The sequence below is a fragment of the Carassius auratus genome, unplaced genomic scaffold (assembly GCF_003368295.1).
Source record: "Carassius auratus strain Wakin unplaced genomic scaffold, ASM336829v1 scaf_tig00001733, whole genome shotgun sequence".
Classification (NCBI taxonomy): domain Eukaryota; kingdom Metazoa; phylum Chordata; class Actinopteri; order Cypriniformes; family Cyprinidae; genus Carassius; species Carassius auratus.
The window spans coordinates 186856-207179 of NW_020523388.1; the positions used below are offsets into that span (position 1 = coordinate 186856).

At 36.4% G+C, this 20324-nt stretch overlaps 1 protein-coding gene across 3 annotated transcripts in view; it reads left to right on the top strand.

The window, feature by feature from the left end:
* Positions 1-20324, top strand: part of LOC113069522 (2-(3-amino-3-carboxypropyl)histidine synthase subunit 1) — an 89524-nt gene that overhangs the window by 37295 nt on the left and 31905 nt on the right. For all 3 annotated transcript variants that reach the window (XM_026242648.1, XM_026242647.1, XM_026242650.1), the window contains exons 4-5: positions 13924-14045; positions 19457-19611. In XM_026242648.1, coding sequence (XP_026098433.1) covers positions 13924-14045; positions 19457-19611 — 277 coding nt within the window. The remainder of the gene's footprint in view (positions 1-13923; positions 14046-19456; positions 19612-20324) is intronic.

The following is a 20324-nucleotide window of genomic DNA, read 5'->3' on the forward strand; positions in this document are numbered from 1 at the left end:
TGAACCTTATTATTTTTTTGATATGTCTGAATACAATACTTGTCTGTAGAGTCTTAAATCTTAAGCTACACATTGTCATATCTAGCAAGCTTTTTGTAATAAACATTCAAATGTGCAGGGAAAAAAACTGTGCATCTGAATGCATGTGTATTATAAAGGAATAGTAGGAAACACTTTAGAACAGGGACAATTTCTCATTAATATTCAGTTTAGCTTAGTATTTACTGTTTTATAAAGCACATATTCTGCATGACCATATACTACATCCCTAATTCTACCTAGTACCTAAACTTAACAACTACCTTACTAAATAAGCAGCAAATTAAGAGTTTTTTGAGGCAAAAGTTGTAGTTAATGGTTTGTTAATAGCAAGAATTGGGCGTTAAAATTAAGTGTGACCCGATAGTCGTACCGTTATGAACCTGTGTGACCTGTATGAACACAGGAGGAGATATTTAGAAAAATGCATTGTTTTGTCCGGCCAATGAGAATCAGTGGGGTCTAAAGTTTCCAATCTTCAAGATATTATCTTTTCTGTTCCACAAAAGGAAGAAAATCATACAGAAGGTAAACGAATTACCAGTAATGCATGATCTACCCTCAAATCTCACGGCCGACCTTTCAAGCCCTACGCGCACCACTGGACATACTTTATCCCTTTTCTGCCTTTATGCCAGGTCCAGCCGTGATAAGCCCCTTCAGATAAGCCTGAAAATTCAGTTTACCTCACTTACAGTTCATATTTATGTTCATGAAAGATCCTTATAGATGCATATAGACATATATGACCAGATCGACTCGGCTTGTCAGTTTGTGTGGGTGTGCATGTGAGAACCCCTATTTGCATAATATCAAACCCATTGGAGGCTAAAAGCATGTCAGGACCAATGGCTGAAATCCAGCGTGTGGAATAGCAGTAATGATCTTGTTTTTCAAGGGGTTAAGGGATTATCCAACAGCATTAGAGAAAACATCTGTCTGCATGTTCTGGAAACTGGTTGTGTTTACTTACGGTGCGACTCATCGCTCAACCAGTCATTAGCGGAGGCGCTAGGCCGTGCTGTGGATGCTCTTTCGTTTCAGTTTGTACAAGGTGTTTGTGGGTACGGAGACCTTTTGGTCTATCAGGACAGGGAGACTGCTTTTATAGCACAAAAAAAAAAAATTCAGATGCTGAAGTGGAGGACGTTTGATCTTCAGAGTGTCATATCCCCCTGCTGCTTCTCTTTGTGCTGTTGTAGAAGCAAGGGTTTTTTTCCCCCCTGTTTTTTGATAAGGTACTTTTTGTACTCCATGTGCAAAGTATAGTTGAACTAACACAAAATTTTAGATTTCAAGATTTATAATTTATATTATTTATAATAAAATGTAATCATGGTAGTCTAATGTCTCTCATTTCCAAGAAAGGACTGCAAGTGAAGATAAGACATTTAAAAATTGACTTTGGAAGTACATTCATTTTATTTATTTGGTTACATTTTAATATAGTGTCCTATTCTCACTATAAACTAGTTGTTTATTAGCATGCCTGTTATTAACGTATTTGCTGTTTATTAGTACTTAAGGAGTATTCTGCATAACCATGTTCTACATACTTAATCCTACCCAATACCTAAACTAAATACTGTACCTTACTAACTATTAATAAGCAGTAATTTGGACCTTATTTATTTCGTTGTGTTTAATACATCCATCCATCCATCCATACGTATATATATATATATATATATATATATATATATATATATATATATATATAATATAAATTATTTTTTTATTTTAATAAATAAACAGACTTTAGTAACAGATTACATTTTTATTGTAGTTAATAGTTAATACTTTCTTGCTGCTCAATTTCTAAGCAAATATTATGCCTTTTTCCTCCAAAGAAATAATACAGCAAGGATGCATTAAATACAGCAAGGATGCATCAAAACTTTTCAACTGTTGCCAAAAATGTGAAAAAAAAGTAATTCTTCTGAACTTTATATTAATCAAAGAATCCTGATAAAAAGTATCACAGTTTCCACAAAAATACTCATCAGCAAAACTGCTTTCAACATTGATAATCAAAAATAATCAAATGCATATTGAGCAAAAAAAAACTGCATATTAGAATAATTTCTGAAGGTGATAATGTGTTGACTGGAGCAATGGCTGCTGAAAATTCTGCCTCACAGATATTGCATTAATCAATATAAACTTTATATAATTAATATTTTATAATATTTCTGTTTACTGTATTTTTCATCAAATAAATAAAGCCTTGGTGAGCATATTACCTTACCAGCCCCATACTTTAAACAGTTGTATAAATATTAAGATACCACACAGCAGAAATCAGTTCTTGCATACATTTTTTTTAATTAATTGATTTATTTATTTGCAAAAAATGCATGGAACACTGAGCTCTTCTACAAGTAAATAATATAATGAATTTCCATCCTTAATAAAGATGTCTTGTATGATGGTCTTCTCATTAACGTTTGTATAAAAATGATACTTCATACTTGTTGAGCATCAGCGATAATGAATTCTATCATGCAAGGAGCGCATATGACGTTTCTTAGTCATCCCTTCTGGATGTAATTTATAGATAAATTACAGAATGAGGCACTATTACTAAAATGTCAAGCCTTATGAGTTATTATTTAGATAAACACACAAAGTTAAAACCGATCTGTACTGAACAGAGGCACCTTGCCATACATTCAGATCAGGTAGAGAAATGTTCGAAACGATGTGCTGTGGTAAGTTTTGATATGTTAATATAGCAAACCTTACAGCATACAGCTCGTCTCTTTAACTCTGCCTTTCTCTATTTTCCCACTGCTGCTTTCATTTGATTCTTTTTGCTCTATCACGATCTCTACTGTCTTCCTCTCCCTCTAACTCAATTCGTTTAAAGAGGAAATAATGAGGCAGACCCTCTGTAGAGTTGCTCAGATATCAAGGGAAGAGCCTCTCCATCTTGGAGGTAATCTCTCCTCTCCCCATGTCCTCACGCCAGGCGCGTCTGCCAGCGAGAGGAGGGATGAGCCCACGTGCCACACAACCAAATGAAATATGAGGCATCAGCAGGTGCGGCGTATAAATATTTCACATGCCTAACCTGATTTGTTGTGTAGCGGGTTATGCGCTGGGCCGGACCTGTGTGAGTGAACCTGTGTTCAGGATTTCACTGCAAGTCTTTTTGTTTCTGTATGCGTTAAGTCTGTGTTTTGTGTACCTTTAAGGTTTAGAAGGTTGTTTACAGACGATTTTCAGGATTCAGCTGGGTTTTTTGAGACATGGAGGGGTAATTCAAAATACCATTATTTTGACACAAAGAATCTGTCTATCTTTGGAAACATTCCCAAGGTTAAGAATGCTAATAGGGATTTAAAGGGAAGAGGAGAAAATAAAGTTTTATAGCGCCCCTGCCGAAAACGATGGGGGTGGGAGAGAGATGTGAATGGTGTAGATTTGGGCAGAGAAATTAGAGATTCCTGCTGTAGAACAGTGGAATAATTCATGGGAAACTGTTTATTATATTGGGTGACCAGATCACAGTGTCTGTTGTTTTTACACTTCGAGAGCAGAATACAAAATGAAGGCCAAAGCCCACAACACTGTGCTGGATGAAACCAGGGTTACAATAGGAAACCTATTTTAGTTAACTCATACTAAAACCATTTTAAAAATGTTATGTGAAATAAAAGAATATATATATAATTTTTATTACACTTATATAAAAACAACCATAACTAAGAAAAATGAAAAAAAGGAATCTAAAACTTAATAATAAAAGTAAATACAACATCTAATTCAAAATATTACACAAATAAAAGTACCTAAATGGAACTAAGATGGCACGGGGTGAAACAAAAAGCATTTGTAGTGTTGCGATATTAGTATCACAAATAAAATAAATGTTACGCTATTTTGCTGAGTTATGATAATTAATTAATTAATTGGGTAACTATTATATCTTCAAAGTGTACCTCAATTTTTACTTTCAAAGTGGAAAAATTATCATCGTTTTTGACTTTCGACAGAATTCGACTTTAATTATTTGGAAAAGTGTGTCAAGGTTATTCTTGATAAATTTGTCCTGTTGTGTTCTATGGAAGAATAAACATTTGACAGATTTAAAATAAGAGAATGACAGAATTTCCATTACTCTTCAGGAGATTGCAAGTGTTTGTGTCTGCAGTAATGGCTTTATACTAGCGTTATGCGATATGGTCATTTTTCAAATCGTCATATCGTCAGCCTGTGAGATCGACGATACACAATATTATCGTGCATGGATGGAGCAAGAGAGAGACTCTTGTTCTTGTCATATCATAACTATTTGAGGTTTTAAACCAAGCAGGTGTGCGAGAGAGCCTATGGAATCACCAATAATCTAAAAAATATACTTTAAAACATACTGATAAACTAACGTTAAATATAAAAATACTGTATTTAAAACAGCTCGTTCATATATAGTAGGGCGCAACTGTCATAGCGCGCGTCCTGTGAAAAATTTTCTGCACCTGCACACGAAAGTTATCAATCTAAAATGTTCTGCAAAATCAGTCAACGGTGAAAATCAATAGAAGATTTCATTTAAAGTCCCACGGTTTAACACTAATATTGGGCATAAACGAACACGTTAAATATAAAGAATTCAAAACAGGTTAGTTCATATATTTGGAGTAAAGTTTAATTTAACTGTTGCATCAGTCATACATCGCTCGGGACCACGCACCTCATGACGAGACCGACGCACCGCCACAGAAACAAGAATGAGATTCTTTCTAACATAACTGTGACATTAGGCTCGTTTAAAATATTGCACATATATAGGCCGTACTGTGTGTGTGTGTGTAAATGCGGTGCTGTATTGAAATTGCTGGGCAGTTTGATAGCCGAATTATAATAAGCCGCCTAATAAAAATAATAGTTATTATTATTATAATCTAATACATTAATAGGAAAATGAACCTAATATCGTCTTGATTATCGACAGATAAATCTGCTTATGTCGATATCTCTGACTATCGTCGTTACACAATACTATCGTCTATCGGCACAATCCTGCTGTATACTGTATGTATGTCCACATATCTGTCATGTCTGTTTGCATGTGATTGTATGCGTGGGGATGTCTTTGTGTGTGTGTATATGTGTGTGTGTGATACAGAATGTTGTGACAGCTCTTCACGTACAGATGTACCAGAGCACTTCTATTCTACTCTGCTCACCTGCCTCTCTCTTACTGCTCTCATGGGAGGACGCATCACATTTACGGTCTCTGAGAAAGCGAGAGCGAGACTGAGCACTTGGATATCTGATGCGTGTCATAGACCTGGCTGGAATCCTGTAGTGGTAACGGGAGGATGCTGTGCTCACCTTATCAACAGGTTTAAGTGAAGAGAGTGAAAAAAAAAACGGCAAATGTGGTAAAAATGACGCAGCATCAGAACATTGTTTTGCTGCCCCCAGGTGATATAAATGCACACTGCCTTGACTAGATTAGATCAGATTAAAAAGTCTGGGATCATGTCTGATTAAATAAAAACAAAAAAGTCAGAGTGGCGTAGTACTTGACACAAATGCATTGAGCCAATGTGCTCATCTGGATGACATAAGTTCCAATCTGGCATGCAACATTTCCAAAGTAATTAAATTTTTACATTTTTTTTAAACCTAAGTTGAATCTGGTTTCTCGATCAATGCAAGGCTATTTTTTTCACCCATTTTTTCATTTGCAAAACCAAGATTATTAGATCACTTACAAAACAAATCGTAGTTTAATTTGAGGTATGATGTAAGTTAGTTATTGTGTCATTGAAAATATGCATACAGTGAGTTACAGTAAAATTTTCATTAGCAAGCACGACTAAAAAAATTGTATTAAACAAGAAACGCATACAAATTAAAATACATTTTAATTTAGTAAGTTTTATAAACTCAAAAAGTTTCCTTGGTATTTTTAGGGTGTTTCACCGATTCTAGACATTTTCAGCTTAAAAATATAAAGACTTATATATATATATATATATATATATATATATATATATATATATATATATATATATATATATATATATATATATATATATATATATAAAAGTCTTTATATTTTTAAGCTGAAAATGTCTAGAATCGGTGAAACACCCTAAAAATACCAAGGAAACTTTTTGGGTTTCACAGGTAAACTAAACCAATCCTTTGATTCTCAACTAAAGAAATATTATATATTTGCTCAGACACAGTTCAATTCAGGTCATGCCTCAATAACAGGAGTGTGTGTGGAAGGCCTGCAGGTGTTGTGGGATGGGCATCCTATCATCCTTAATAGAGCATCTCTCTCTCTTTCTCTCTCTCTCTCCCACTCTCCCTCTCTCCCATGCTGATTTCTGCCCTGAAGTGGACTAACAGGATTTCATAGACGGTGTCACACAGCCAATGCTGCATCCCCTCCAGACACTGAGACCTGCTCACACAAGAAGACCACTAAGCGTCTTTGAAGTCAGCTTTTCAGGCTTTTCATCAAATGAGCGAAGCGCATACAAGCTCATCTCGCACACCCTTGCACATTATCTCAACCCCTGAGCTAGTCTGAGGGAAAAACCTCAATCCACAGAGGAACACAGCTGGACAATTAGAATACTTTTGCCTTTCATAAATCATGTTGACACCTGTAGGTTCGTATCATTGCAAAAAGGAGTAATAGGTATAGAAATTTTGCTAATAAGGACCTTTATGATTTTGCAGACCGGATTTAAGGCTGTTTTTCTGTTGTGTAGGTTGAGAAGGTACAGGTAATGTGATTTGTGGGGGCTGGTGTGTTTTGTGCTCTGCTAAGTGATTCAGGGGTAGTGGGGAACAACTGTGGGGAAACTGGGCTGGGATGTGGAAAGTCCGAAGGGACTGCTTTTCTGTGACAGGCCCTCGTTGCTGATCTAATATTAGTCAGCTGTTAACTGAGCTCAGTGAAGTGAGAGGCACATACACACACACAATCAGAGTCACTGAAAAAAGGCAGAGGGTACAGCATTGAATCACTCAGAGGCTCGTGGCCTGGGCATTCATCCGCATCCTAACACAACAAGAGGGCTTTGTTTTTATTGTCTGTGTATTTGAAGATGTGCACAGTAGCCCCAAAATTATTTAGACACTTAAAAAAATCTATCAGTGTAATTGCATCAGATTACAAGTGGCATGTGCAAATCAATGATGCTTTAAAAAAAAAATAATAATAATAATAATAAAATAATGACTTGAGCCATTTTTGTCTTTTAACCAACTGATGTCATAGTGATTTTATTGGATGTGTTTTCTTGGCTATCGTTAAGTTAAGGTGAATTTTTGGTTTGGTTTTGGTTTAATAATATAATGGTGGATTTGTGTTGGAAATGAAAAATATTAATAAAATGTTGTCATGTTTGACAGTGATATAAATAAGAGCGAAGCAGGTCCACGGTTCTTAAAATGGAACTCTGTTCAAAAAGTGTTCCGCTGTTCTGGCAAATGGCTCTGTTGTATCTTTATACCACTGCCACGTCATGTCAATCATGTATGTGGGCCATTGTGCACACAAATCAATAATCAATATTTAAGCTTTTCATGTTTAATCAACAGGGATTTCGATCTTTAATGTGCAAGTTATAAAATCATAACTTGGCTCTATGTCTCATGTCCGAAATATCTTTTTATGAAAATTACCACATCTCTAACTCTGCTTAGCTGCCCTATTCTAGACAATTAGCACTCATTAAAAAGGCACTTTTTATTTGAAATCATTTGCTTTTGAAGGCTTTGATTAACTGGCCAAAGAGAAAGATCTGTTTTCTTCCAGCGTTCACAAACAGGAGAGCTTTGAGCCAGCAGCCCCTCGCTCACGCTGAGCTTTGATGAAAGTCCTGTCAAAGCCAAGTAAAGATTTCACCTCTGAGAGACAGGAGGAATAGCTTGAAACGGATGAATCCGCTTCCAGACACAGCACAGCCTAATGTTCATTAACTGAGAGAATGAGAGACACGCACAGACGCTGACCGGTCCTGCAGGAGTGTGACTCTGTCTCACATATTTTGAAGGAGAGAGAGACATGACAGAGAGACACATGAACTGTCTGTGGAGTTTATGAGAATCTGTCAGGGAGAGACACTAATCCATTCATCAACCATCACTTTGACAGGGAGTGCCATGTCTTGGCTGAGTTCAGTCAGGTCCAAAAGCCTGAAACTACATTGAAAATGTAGTATTTAAAACTTTTTTTATTATCATTTATTTTATTTATTTTTAATTATCCGCTCTGTGTGAGTGTTTTATTAGTTTGACACTAATTAACAAGTCCTGTTATTGAGATCACAGACATTTTTACATCTTAATTGCATCTTAATGACATTTCAGCTCATATGCTGAGACTGGATTTTATTTCAGTGGGAGAAGAGCCAGAGCTACAGTTACAAGCAGACCAGGCAATATGTGAGATTGACTCTTCCATCCTGTGGTCAACATTTCGAGGGGCGTGCGAAGTGCTAATCACAACTAAACCCCCTCATCTTACTCACCCTGAGCCTCAGTCCCAGCGGGAGCACGAACTTGATCCACACTCCTGCTCCGTAATTAGAGCACAATTCCCAGGTAGTGAGCCCTATCTCTCTCTGGCACAAGCTCCAGTAATCTGACGCTCAGAGTTTATATTAATGTATTTCCGTTTTTCATCCGCAAGCCCTTCTAGTTGGTGTTAATCGGATATACTGTGCAAAAAAGGAAACCTGACAATGAGGTTTTGCAGGTGTTTTGTCACTGCAGTCTGGGGTAGTCATCTTTACAGGCGACGGATTTGCAGTTACTTCATAGTTGCATCCTGCTTATGGATCTTATGTGTTTGAATTGAAATGCCGAACAGGATTCAAAAATTATAATTAAAGGGGTCATGACATGGATTTGTGTGTGTGTGTGTGTCTTGAGGTTTACTTATAATCTTAATAAAGTTCTTTGCATTAAAAAAAACAAATATGTTAAATATGTGGAAAAATTATTAACCCTCATTTTGAAATTCTCTCTAACACCGGTTTCACACTGCAAGCGTGAGCAGCATATATTTATTTCACCGTGCATGTTGATCAATGAGTGCATTCACACCAGCAGCAGGAACAGCGCGTGAGCGTCTAGCAGAAGCGTCGCGTGAGCAGCAGTGAAGCGGGGGTTTCGGCTCGAAGTCTATTTTTTGCTGCACTGCTGATGCTCAATTAAAGTGACAGCACACTTTTGATTAACAAAATAAACATGATTTCACACAAAACATGTTAAAATGCACAGAATAAGCATGACTAGTGTGTTTTAACACAAATTGGAATATGTCAGTTTAGAATATGTTTAGAAGATTTACCCAATTTAACTTGTTTTTAATTTTTAATTGCCATAAGCAAATTATACCTTCAAACATTTTACTCACAATGTTGCTCAGGATCTTAAGTTAGAATGGATTATATCCATAAATTCATTATTCATTCATTATTGACAGCTTCTGCAAATATTGTATTCTGTAAATATTGCACATGAGTTCACTTATGATTGTAGTGAAGAATTTATGCCTTTTATTTATTTTTAGTTACACAGTTACAGAAACGGCGCTATAGACACAATACATGTGCATGAAAAATACTGACATCATCAGCATTCAGCCTATTAAAAATATTATGAACGCTCAGCGTGTTCACCTCGGCTAGAAACGCATCTTTTCATTTTTTTAGTTAAGAACAAATAATATCTTAAACATTATATTCTCATTTAACAATTAGCTTAAATAGAATAATTATATTGCTCCGGGTCTTCAGTTACAAAAACGGACAACAAGGCACAAATTACAAACAAGGACACAAGACGAAAATGGACACAAAACAGTCGTATAAATCATATTCACAGCTTCTAACAAAAATATTCAAATTTTGATTACAACTGGCTAGAAATGCATATCCTCTACATAAATACATTTTGACATTCTTTCTTAGCCTAATGATTAGTTAAAATCCAATGTATATATCACATTTCTCCCTATCAGCTACAAAAACAGACCTTAATCACAAGTAATTAACATAAAGCATATTGACTGCTGCTATAAGAAATGGACATGGAAATTATGGACACACACTGAGCTATAACTTGGTTAATCTGGGTAAGAGCCTATGGGTACAAGTATGTATTATTAAAAAAACTTTCTGGATTTTTAATGGCACAAAGACAATTATACGCTAAAAGATCAAGGCAAATTTGATTTCACATGTCATGACCCCTTTAAATTTATAATTAAAGGAGATTAAAATGTATTGAAATTTTAAATTACTGTATGACTGTAGTGAGTTTCATTTTTAACAAGAAACATATACACAGACAATCCTTTCTTTATAACTTTCTTTATAACTTAATATTTTTTTTAACTTAAAGGGATAGTTCACCAAAAATGAATATTCTGTCGTCATTCCACACCCTCAAGTCATTCCAAACCCATAAGACATCATCATTGTGTTCATCTTCAGAACACAAATTACGATTTTTTTTGCATCCCGTGAGCTCTCTGACCCTCCCATAGACAGCAAGTGTCCTTACATGATCGAGGTCCAGAAACATAACAAGGACATTAAAATAATCCATGTGTCATATGACCTGTGAGATTGCTTTTTGTGCACAAAAGAAAAAAAAAAGACTATTCAACAATTAGTCTCCTCCGCATCATTCATGCGCTATTTCGGAGAGTATCAACTGAACATAAACAACGTGCAATTCTTTTCAGCTGTGCCACGCGGATACGTTTTCTACATTCAGATCAAAGTGTAAACAATGTAGGAATCATATCCACGTGACGCAGATTTTTGCAGATGCTTTTTCCCACAATGAGTCACTAAGGTATAATGTTGTTTTGGACTGATTTTATGGGAAAAACATTATTCTGAATATTTTTCTGTACACTTTTTCTTTGTATCACTTCTTTGTAAACTGTGAATTTCATAAAACACAGACCTCTCAACTTCCACAATTAGCATCTGCTCATCTATGTTTGATGCTTAAGATGAGGAGTGGGATTTGGGTACGGTGAGTTTTCAGTGTGGGCTGTGCTTCTCTTTACAGTGTTACAGTTGATGTTTTGTTATGTGAAGCAATGACATTCTTACATTTTTAAGTGTGACTTGAGTTCCCAATTACTTTTGGGTCCACTGTACATGTATTTTAAACAGTCTCATTCGTGTGTTTGATTATCACTTTGCGCCAGTGAAGATGCCACCCACTCTTGTCTGTGCATGCGCAAATGTGTAGCAGATGGGCAGAAAGAGAGGGACCTTGATGAGAGAAAGGATGAGTGAATCAAATCTACCACTGCAAATATTTATTTACCAGATGAGCTCTCCTCATCAATCTCTCTCTACTTTACAAGCAATGGCTGCCTGCCTGTGTCCTTCACATGAGAATAACTGTATGTGGGGACTGGGGAAAGATGCTGTGTGTTTGAGGGCACTGGGTTACAGAAGTAAGCTATGTGTGAGCGACAAATGCAGGGAGTGCGTTATGAATAGGACGAAGCTTGTGTCTGTGTGATCAAATCGATTACTAGAATTGTATGTATGTGTGTATATACACATTACATTTAGATTTAATCATTTAGCAAATAATTTTATCCAAAGTGACTTAAAAATTAGGACAATAAAAGCCATCAAAACCAACAAAAGAACGATAAAATGTAAGTGTTGTGAATTCTCGGTTAGTCTAATGCAGTGTACATAATAAATGAAAAGAAAAGTAGATAGAACAGAAATAAATAGAGAACATGAAGGTCATAGGGTCATTTTTCATTTATAAAAAGAAAACGAGTTGATGGAATGTATGTACAGTATGTACTGTGTGTGTGTGTGTGTGTGTTTACGTACAAAAAATTAGACCTATTTATCAGGGCATTTATTCATTTTTTATTTTTTTTTGTTGATTTAATTTTAATTAGGCACATAAGCAGAAATTAGAAAAACCTAGAAAAATTTTTTCAACGTTCTCAATACCATGTTCTCATTAGAACCCAGATGTTTTACTTTTACTTAATTATTATTATTACTATTATTTTGTAATCCCCATTATTCTCAATGTTGATTCTTATTAGATTATTGGTATTTAAATTGTTACAGTAAAAAAAAAAATTTTGAAAAATTTGCCATTTTGATTGCAAAAAAGTAAATTTTATATGATTCATGCAGAACAAGGTGTTTTTGGATGGAGGGTATATGTAGTATAAATTTGCAATTTAGCCTTATGTTTTTCGAGATATTTATACACCATTTAGGTTAGCAGTGGAAAAAGGCTCACAACAGAGGTATCATAGATTGACAAACTGAGAAAAAAGAAAGGTTTAGACCAGGACAGGAAGTGTAAGAAAAAGATATCCCAGACTGAGCGATCAGTACAGACTGTACTGTATGTCACGGAGTTGTACTGGCCACTTTCGAGAGCTCAATCTGAAGAGGTGAGAAGGTGAATCAGGTGGAGGGGTTTAAAAGTGCTAGTGTGTGTATGTTTGAATAAAACCAGAGAAAATGTGCCTATGTTCTATTAATAATACCTGTCCTAAATATGTCTGCTTCCAGACAGCCAGCATCCCATACAACAGCCACTACGCTCTTTTCCTCCTTTCTTCTCCTCGCATATTCATTCTCTCTTGTTTTTTCTAACTCATAATTGATGTGCTCCTGTCTCATGTTTATCCTGCATTTAAATTTCACACAGAGGAGAGGCGGCAGAAGTGCGCCAGTCAATAGAAGTGCTAACACTTAACAACCCCTGCCGAAGCAAACAAAAACAGATCAGTGGTTCTTCAAGCAGCTCCTTGGAGATCCACCTTGCTGGAATGCTTGTCTTTGTCCTACAAAGCGAAGGAAGGAAGCCAAGGACAATTTGTAGCAGTGTGTGTGTGTGTACTGTCTGCTGTACTGGAGATGGGTGCTCAGTAATGTCCTCTGTTGGAATGTTTACATTCAGAGTCTACAGTTTTGCTACACCTGTTTTTAACAGGAGAATTGATAAATATTAATAAAATATCTCACTGGCCATGATTTGTTTTTAAGAATGCCGTTTTATTTAAAAGCACATTTAAAATTATATTTTTTGTTTTGTTTTTCTTTGCTTTCCTTTGCTTCCAGTAAAAATGTTGACAGGGCAAGTAGAAATCATGAACTCTCATTGGTCCATAATCTTGCTCCACATAACAGTATATTAAACTTCAAATATGTCTTGGCTGTTATTACGTACGTCACATTGTACCCCCTTTTTTTATTGTGAACAGATAAATTAGTTTTGATGGATTTTTGAGTGAGTGCCAGCTGAGTAAGTGCCATTGAGATAAATGGAATACTAACATGCTGACAGGATTTTTTTTTTTTTTTTTTTGATAAATATAATTTTCATAAGAAGTCTTTTTTTTATTTTATAGACATTGATGGTTGGAGCACTTATGTAGCTACAGTACAGAGGGACCAGTTTATTCTCTTTCTCAGAACACAGTGGTGATGGCTCATGGATTTTAATCTCTGGTTTGAATCTGCATTGTAAATTTTCGATAACCAGCTTACCAACTTTTTCGCAGGACAGTGTGCATCCATAGCTATTAATGCTAATAAGGTACTTAAATGTTTACCATCAGAGAATGCTTATGTTAGTTATCGTCCAGGGCTCTGTCATCTCTGAAGGTTATTCTAGATGTTTTTTCCAGACTGCACAGAGTGCATCACTTTATGGCTAGCGGGAACCCACTTAACTGGAGACATGGATGTCTGAGTGACATTTCCGCTTGAGAGTGATTGATCTGCCAACTGTGTGGAACTGTCATTTTATTTATGGCCTGATTGATCTGAATTGCAATAGGGTGGTGATCAAGGTCATTGATTGGTTGATTGTGTTGTTTGTCAGATTCACAGAGGCAGACACTCTGGTGATGGGAGATGTGACATACGGGGCCTGCTGCGTAGACGACTTCACTGCCCGCGCTTTGGGAGCTGACTTCATGGTGCATTATGGACACAGTTGTCTCAGTAAGTTGCATAAACGCACAAACATACAGTTCTTATATGTGAATTAAAGTTACAGTTTACCCAAACTGAATATTCTGCCATCATTTGATCAACCTCACATAATTCCAAACCTGTATAACTAACTTAGGTTTATTTCTTATTTTAAGATAGAATGGTTGCCTTGACACTAACTGAAATATGTGAGTTTGAATACAAAAATTACTGAAGCTAAACCTGAAATAAAGTTATGCATTAACAAAACAACTAATGGCAAAAGCACTTAAAAAAAATTACTAAAACTTTAAAAGAAAACCAAACACATAAAAATAAAAAGTGATTCAAAATATGAATAAATAATAAAATTAACATGGGTATGAAAAAGGGTGGTTCTCCTTTTGTCTTCCATAAAAGAAAGTAAGGCAAACAGGTTTGGGTTCTTCATAGCTGTGTATTATAACTATTCCTTTACATATTTATATACTACAAACCCACTAATTAACTTTCATAAAGGAAGATGTCTCCTCTATCATCTTTCTCTGTTCCTTTGGATTCTCGTGAGGATGTTTCAGGGTCTTTCATTAACTGACAACTGACCATTTAAAAAAATAATTGAGAAAGAGACCAAGAGATCTCAGTGGGAGTTTCTTAGAGCAAAGGTTGGAGACAGTCGGCCGGGGTTAGGAGAAGTGAAGATGTATAGATTTACTCTCGAAGTGCTTTGCAAAGCTGCTCTCAATAACTCAGTATGGTAGCCAGTCCGAGCCGTGATGTGTAAGGGATAGCAGATGTTTTGAATGGGCCTGCCTGCACGTGTGCTCAGCAGATCAATAGTGAACATGCATTAAGGTCCTTTAAAAGGCCTAGACGTGCCAGCCTAGAGGAAGCCACTCTTTTACCCCCTGCTGCCCGTCAGCAGCACAACATACAGTAGAGGAAATGCTAAATCAATAGGGCCAATATATCTCCAGCAGAACAATCGCACTTCTTCCAAATACCAGAGCTGGCCAAAGGAATATTAATCCTGCATCTAAAGGCTGAAGCCTCCTGCGAACCATACACTGTCAAAGGCAGACCTTCTGGAAATGTTTGTTTGTCAGTGTTAGCTAAAAATGATAATTGCTTTAACGCTGTGCATACTGTATGTAAATGTATATATGCCAAAAAGTGAGATACACCTGACAGAATTTCCCAAAACCTCCTTTTGGAAAGTTGTCATTTTTTTCTTTGGTTAGGAATTCCTTGACATTTCACTTCTTTTTGCTTTTCTTGATTGTTTGGCTTTTTTATGTTTCTTTACCTTGATATATCCTTGAGTCCGACAATATTCAAGTCTTAAAGGTTAACTCTAGCAAGAGTTCTGAAAGCAAGTGCAGAGGCTTTTTATTTTTTGCATGGTGTCTTTTTTGGCAAGTGAAAAACAGCTGATGAAGCAGCAAAAAAGTGAGTGTTCATTTTGTCACTGAGAAAATGTAGTCTGAGATTTATAGTACCTAAAGATTGATTCATTGACATTTATAGACATTTAAGTCTATTTTTATATTTTGATGGATATTCACGTCCTATCAGAGTGATGTTGAATAGTTTATCACATTTGCTGTAATGAAAAATGACATTTGAGTCTAAAACTTTAAAGCCGTGTATGCAAATGTGTGTACAGTTAGATCCACACAGTATGTATTTGGACACAGGACCAAAACATGTTCAAGTTACAGTTATATAATGTATGTATATGTGCTTAAAGTGCACCCTCTGATCTTTAATTTGAGGGTATTCACATCAAAATTGGAGGAAAGGTTAAGAATTGCAGCTCTTTGATATGTACCTCCCTTCTTTTTCAAGGGAACATAAGTAATTGGACAATTGACTCAAAAGCTGTTTCAAGGACAGGTGTGGGGATTTCGTTCGTTATTTCTACATCAGTTAAACAGGTAAAAGTTCTGGGGTTCACTGGTCAATTGATGGTCGAAGGATCTCTCCATACAAGTGAAACAGACAGTTGTTAGGCTTCAAAAGCAAAACACATCAATTAGAGAGACAGCAGAAACATTAGTATTGGCCAAATCAACAGTTTGGTACATTCTGAGAAAAAAAGAACACACTGGTGAGCTCAGCAACATAAAAAGGCCTGGACATCCACAGAGGTCGGCAGTGGTGGATGACCGCAGGATCCTCTTCATGGTACAGAAAAACCCTTTCACAACATCCAGGCACATGAAGAACACTCTCCATGTGGTAGGCGTGGTCACTGTCAAAGTCTACATTCAAGAGAAGACTTCACAAGAGCAAATACAGAAGGTCCACTACAAGGTGCAAACAAGGCCATATAAGACAATGCCAAAAAAAAAACACTTCTGGAAAAGCATTCTTTGGATGGGTGAAATTAGGTTCAGCCTGTACCAGAATGATGGGAGTAAGTATGGAAAAGCTTGGAACAGCTCATGATCCAATGCTTAAACATCATTTGTGCAACATGGTGGAGCAGTGTGATTGCATGAGCATGCATGGCTTCCAGATGCTATGGGTTACTGGTGTTAGTGATGGCGTGACAGAGGACAGAAGCAGCCGGAAGAATTCTGAAGTGTATAGGGATATACTGTCTGCCCAGATTCAGCCAAATGCAGCAAAGTTGATTGGACGGCGCTTCATAGTCTAAGTGGAAAGTTACCCAAAACATGCAGCAAAAACGACTCTGTTTTTGAAGGTAAAAAAAAAAGTAATATTCTGCATTTGCCTAGCAAAGCATTACTAAGGAGGAAACCCAGTCTCTGTGATGTCCATGAGTTCCAGACTCAAGTCAGCCATTGCCTGCAAAGGATTCATAACAAAATATAAAAAAAATTACATTTTATTTATGATTATATTTATTTGCCCAATAACATTTGAGCCCCTGAAAATGGGGGGACTGTATAACAATGTTTGTAATTCCTAAACGTTTTGTTATATTTTTGTTCAACCCCTTGAATTAAAGCTTAAAGTTTGCACTCCAATTTCATTGTGGTTGTTTTGTTTTAATAAAAAAAAAAAAAAACTGTATCTGAGCATTCTTTAATTTTTCCCATGAATCTCCTCAATCATATTATATTTTACCTCCTTAAGAAAACAATATAGAAGGGAAGGAGATGAGGAGATGGAGTGAATTCATGACTCTTATTGACAACAGCTGTAATTGCAGTGAGTAAGTGCTCTCAGTCTGCTGTGCTAATTGGATAAGAGAAATGGATCGATTCCACTTAACTTCAACCCCCTGGCCCCTCCAAGTCTTTTTCTTTTGTTTTCTAGCACCTGCGGAAAGAGGTTTTTGCCTCTTGTGTGTTTCATTCATGTATGAAAATAGCCCTGTATGTTTGTGCATTTTGACAGTGACCCATTTAAATGCAAAACTTTCAAGAATAAAACTTTTATTGCCACAGTCAGTAAAATCTCTCTCCCAGAAGTCTTTCTTTCTCTCTCTCTCTCCTCTCAGTCATGTATATCACTTCCTATAGATATTCCTATAACTAACTGTGAACACTGTCTGTGACATCTATTCAGTAGCACTGTTCTAAAATCTAGTAAGCTGTCTCGTTACTTGTTGCCTATGAAGGCCGCTGCCCTCTAAGGAAAAATCCAAAACGCCACAAAACTTATTTGGAACAACTCGAAGAAGCAGCTTGATATGCAGTTCAATCAAGCTGTGATGTTAGCATGTCGCTAAGCTAACAACACAGTACTCTGAAAGCATAGTAACAACACTCAGCGCACAAACATGTTGTGTAAAATAATGTTTTTATTTACATGGAACTATTTTTAACAATACTTTTAAGTACTGAATGAAATTTTGCTTTATAATCAACATTTCTCTCACTTTGTCCAACTTTTCCTGAGGTTTTCAAAACCGTTTTTTAAGCATGGTAAACCGTTTTGCTTACCATTGGGGAAAAAACACTGAGAACATATTTCCACTTCTTATATGTTCTGCTGAAGAAAAAGGTCATACAGGTTTGGAACTATATGCGAATGAGTCATTTCTGGTTAAATTACCACTTTGAAATTATGCAGTGCTTTCCAAAAGCTGTACTTTATTATAGAAGCCTCAGCAATGTGTGTTTGCTGAGAAGCCTCTGTTAATCTTCTTGCTTTGAGAGGTAAATTTACTTCCTCTCTTCCCACTTGCTTTACTGTCTTGCCGTCTGTTCTTACATAGTTAGATGGGCTTTGTGTTTAAAACACTCCCTAAAGGTGGCATTTGCCTAATAGCAGTGAAATGGCCATTAGAGCAGGGGCTTTAAAGAGAATGCTACAAGAAGAGCTGCAATTATGACCATCAGCAGTAAATGATAATGTAGATGGGAGAAGACTGAAGCCCGCCTTCCTCTTTCAGCTCTGCTGTCTTTTAAATAGGGTATGAAATGAATGGCATTAATAGCAATTGTACGATTTTCTCTTTTCTTCAGTTATTGTCATCAGTAGATCGAAGGTAGGCTGACTAACACAAACTTTTCTGAGTTTAAGACATTTATTTACTTTGTTGTGAGTTTGCAGTTTATGACAATTAACTGTTATGTGCTAGTTTGTGCAGGTTGTACTACTGTATATACTATAGATACACTATATACATTCATACTTGTACAGTATAACAAAGGTTGAGATTTATTTCAAAAAATGAAGAACTCTCACAGTATGCAATTTCAGATGGATCTAAAAAGGAATGGTTTATAATAAAATAAAATAAAATCCAGGGTCATTTGCTCACTCAATGGCACTCCAAACCTGAATTCTTTATACTGTGAGCACAGTTGTTTGAAAAAAAATTTGTATTCTTTTTTGGACCCCATTGATAGTTGAAAATATTTTCTGTTGTAATTCTAAGAATAAAGTCATACAGGTTTGGAACAACATGAGATTGAGTAAATGATGACAACATTTTTGGGCGAAAGAGATTGTTGTGCCCGTTTTATCCACCAGGTGATTCTGTGGGTGCATTCAAGTGATGTCAGAAAGATAATATTCGACATGTTGAACATAAACTAAAAACTCAAAATATGCATTTACATAAAACTAGCAAATTTGCATGTTCAAAATTTGTACAATTCCAAAATGAGTCAATTAACAATACCTACATAAATGAATTAATAACATAAAAAAAGCAAATATAAGTAATGCACATTCTTTATTAATCATTTTGTCGAAGTAGAGTTAAAAACACTTTTTTTGTAGAAAAGATGCATGCCATCTTACACATCTGGTGTCCTAATTACGACTTCTAAAAGGGTAAATGCAAACATCATAGAAGGAATTAATTGCACCATTTGATTTGTGGGATCATTTGAGTCTGTAGAACAAACACCAAATTTATTTTCAGGTTGGAGGAAAAAAAGGAAGTCAACCTATGAATGAAATAATCATTTGGATGTGTGATGAGTGAAATATGCTAATGTTGTTTGTGTCTTCAGTCCCCATAGACTCAACAGAGGGCATCAAGATGCTGTACGTGTTTGTGGACATCCAGATTGACACTGCCCACTTCCTGGACACACTCAAGTTCAACTTTTCCCCTGGCCACTCACTCGCCCTCGTCAGCACCATCCAGTTTGTGGCTGCTTTACAGGTGACCTTTGACCCCCCGCTTCTTACTCAATGATAACTATTCCCTGCGGTTAAAGATGTTCTCTGATTCGTTTACGGTCTATCTTTCTCTCCATCACTTACCTTCCTGCTTCAAGGTCTCTGACAGCACATAAGGCTGCCCGTGCATGTGTGTTTGCTCCTATAATAGTGTGTGTTTGTGTATGTGGGTGTGAAATGCAGTTAAAGTTATTTTGAACTGCACAAGAGAAGGAATAATCAGAAGTCATGTTGCACTCAGCACTCCACCTTACATAAGTGTGAGATTTTCATCCCTTCTTTTTTTCCTGTTTCGCGCTCTCCTCTTCGCTGTCGGTTTTACCCTCCTGCCTAAAAATGACCCATGCTATATCTGGAAATAGCACGGCCTGTGTAATCGTGTGTGTAGGCCCATTCCCGTGCTCTGGGTGGGTGCTGGGGGTCAGAGGAGTGTGAATGCACACATTTGATGTGTTTTTGTTATTTTCTCTGCTCATCAGAAACAAAATCTTATCTGTAATGTCTCCGCCCCCGTCACATTACTGCGGCTTCCTTGCCTTAATTTATTTGGCACCATTTCTTTCCTTCCTTTTCATTGGAAAGGAAAGCCTGTAGGTGTTGGGAGATGTGCTGGATGACTGTTTCTCTGATTGTATCTGTTTCTCTTTCCTTCCACTGAAAAGGTGTTGTTGCACGCTCCAGAGCCAGTGCTCAGCT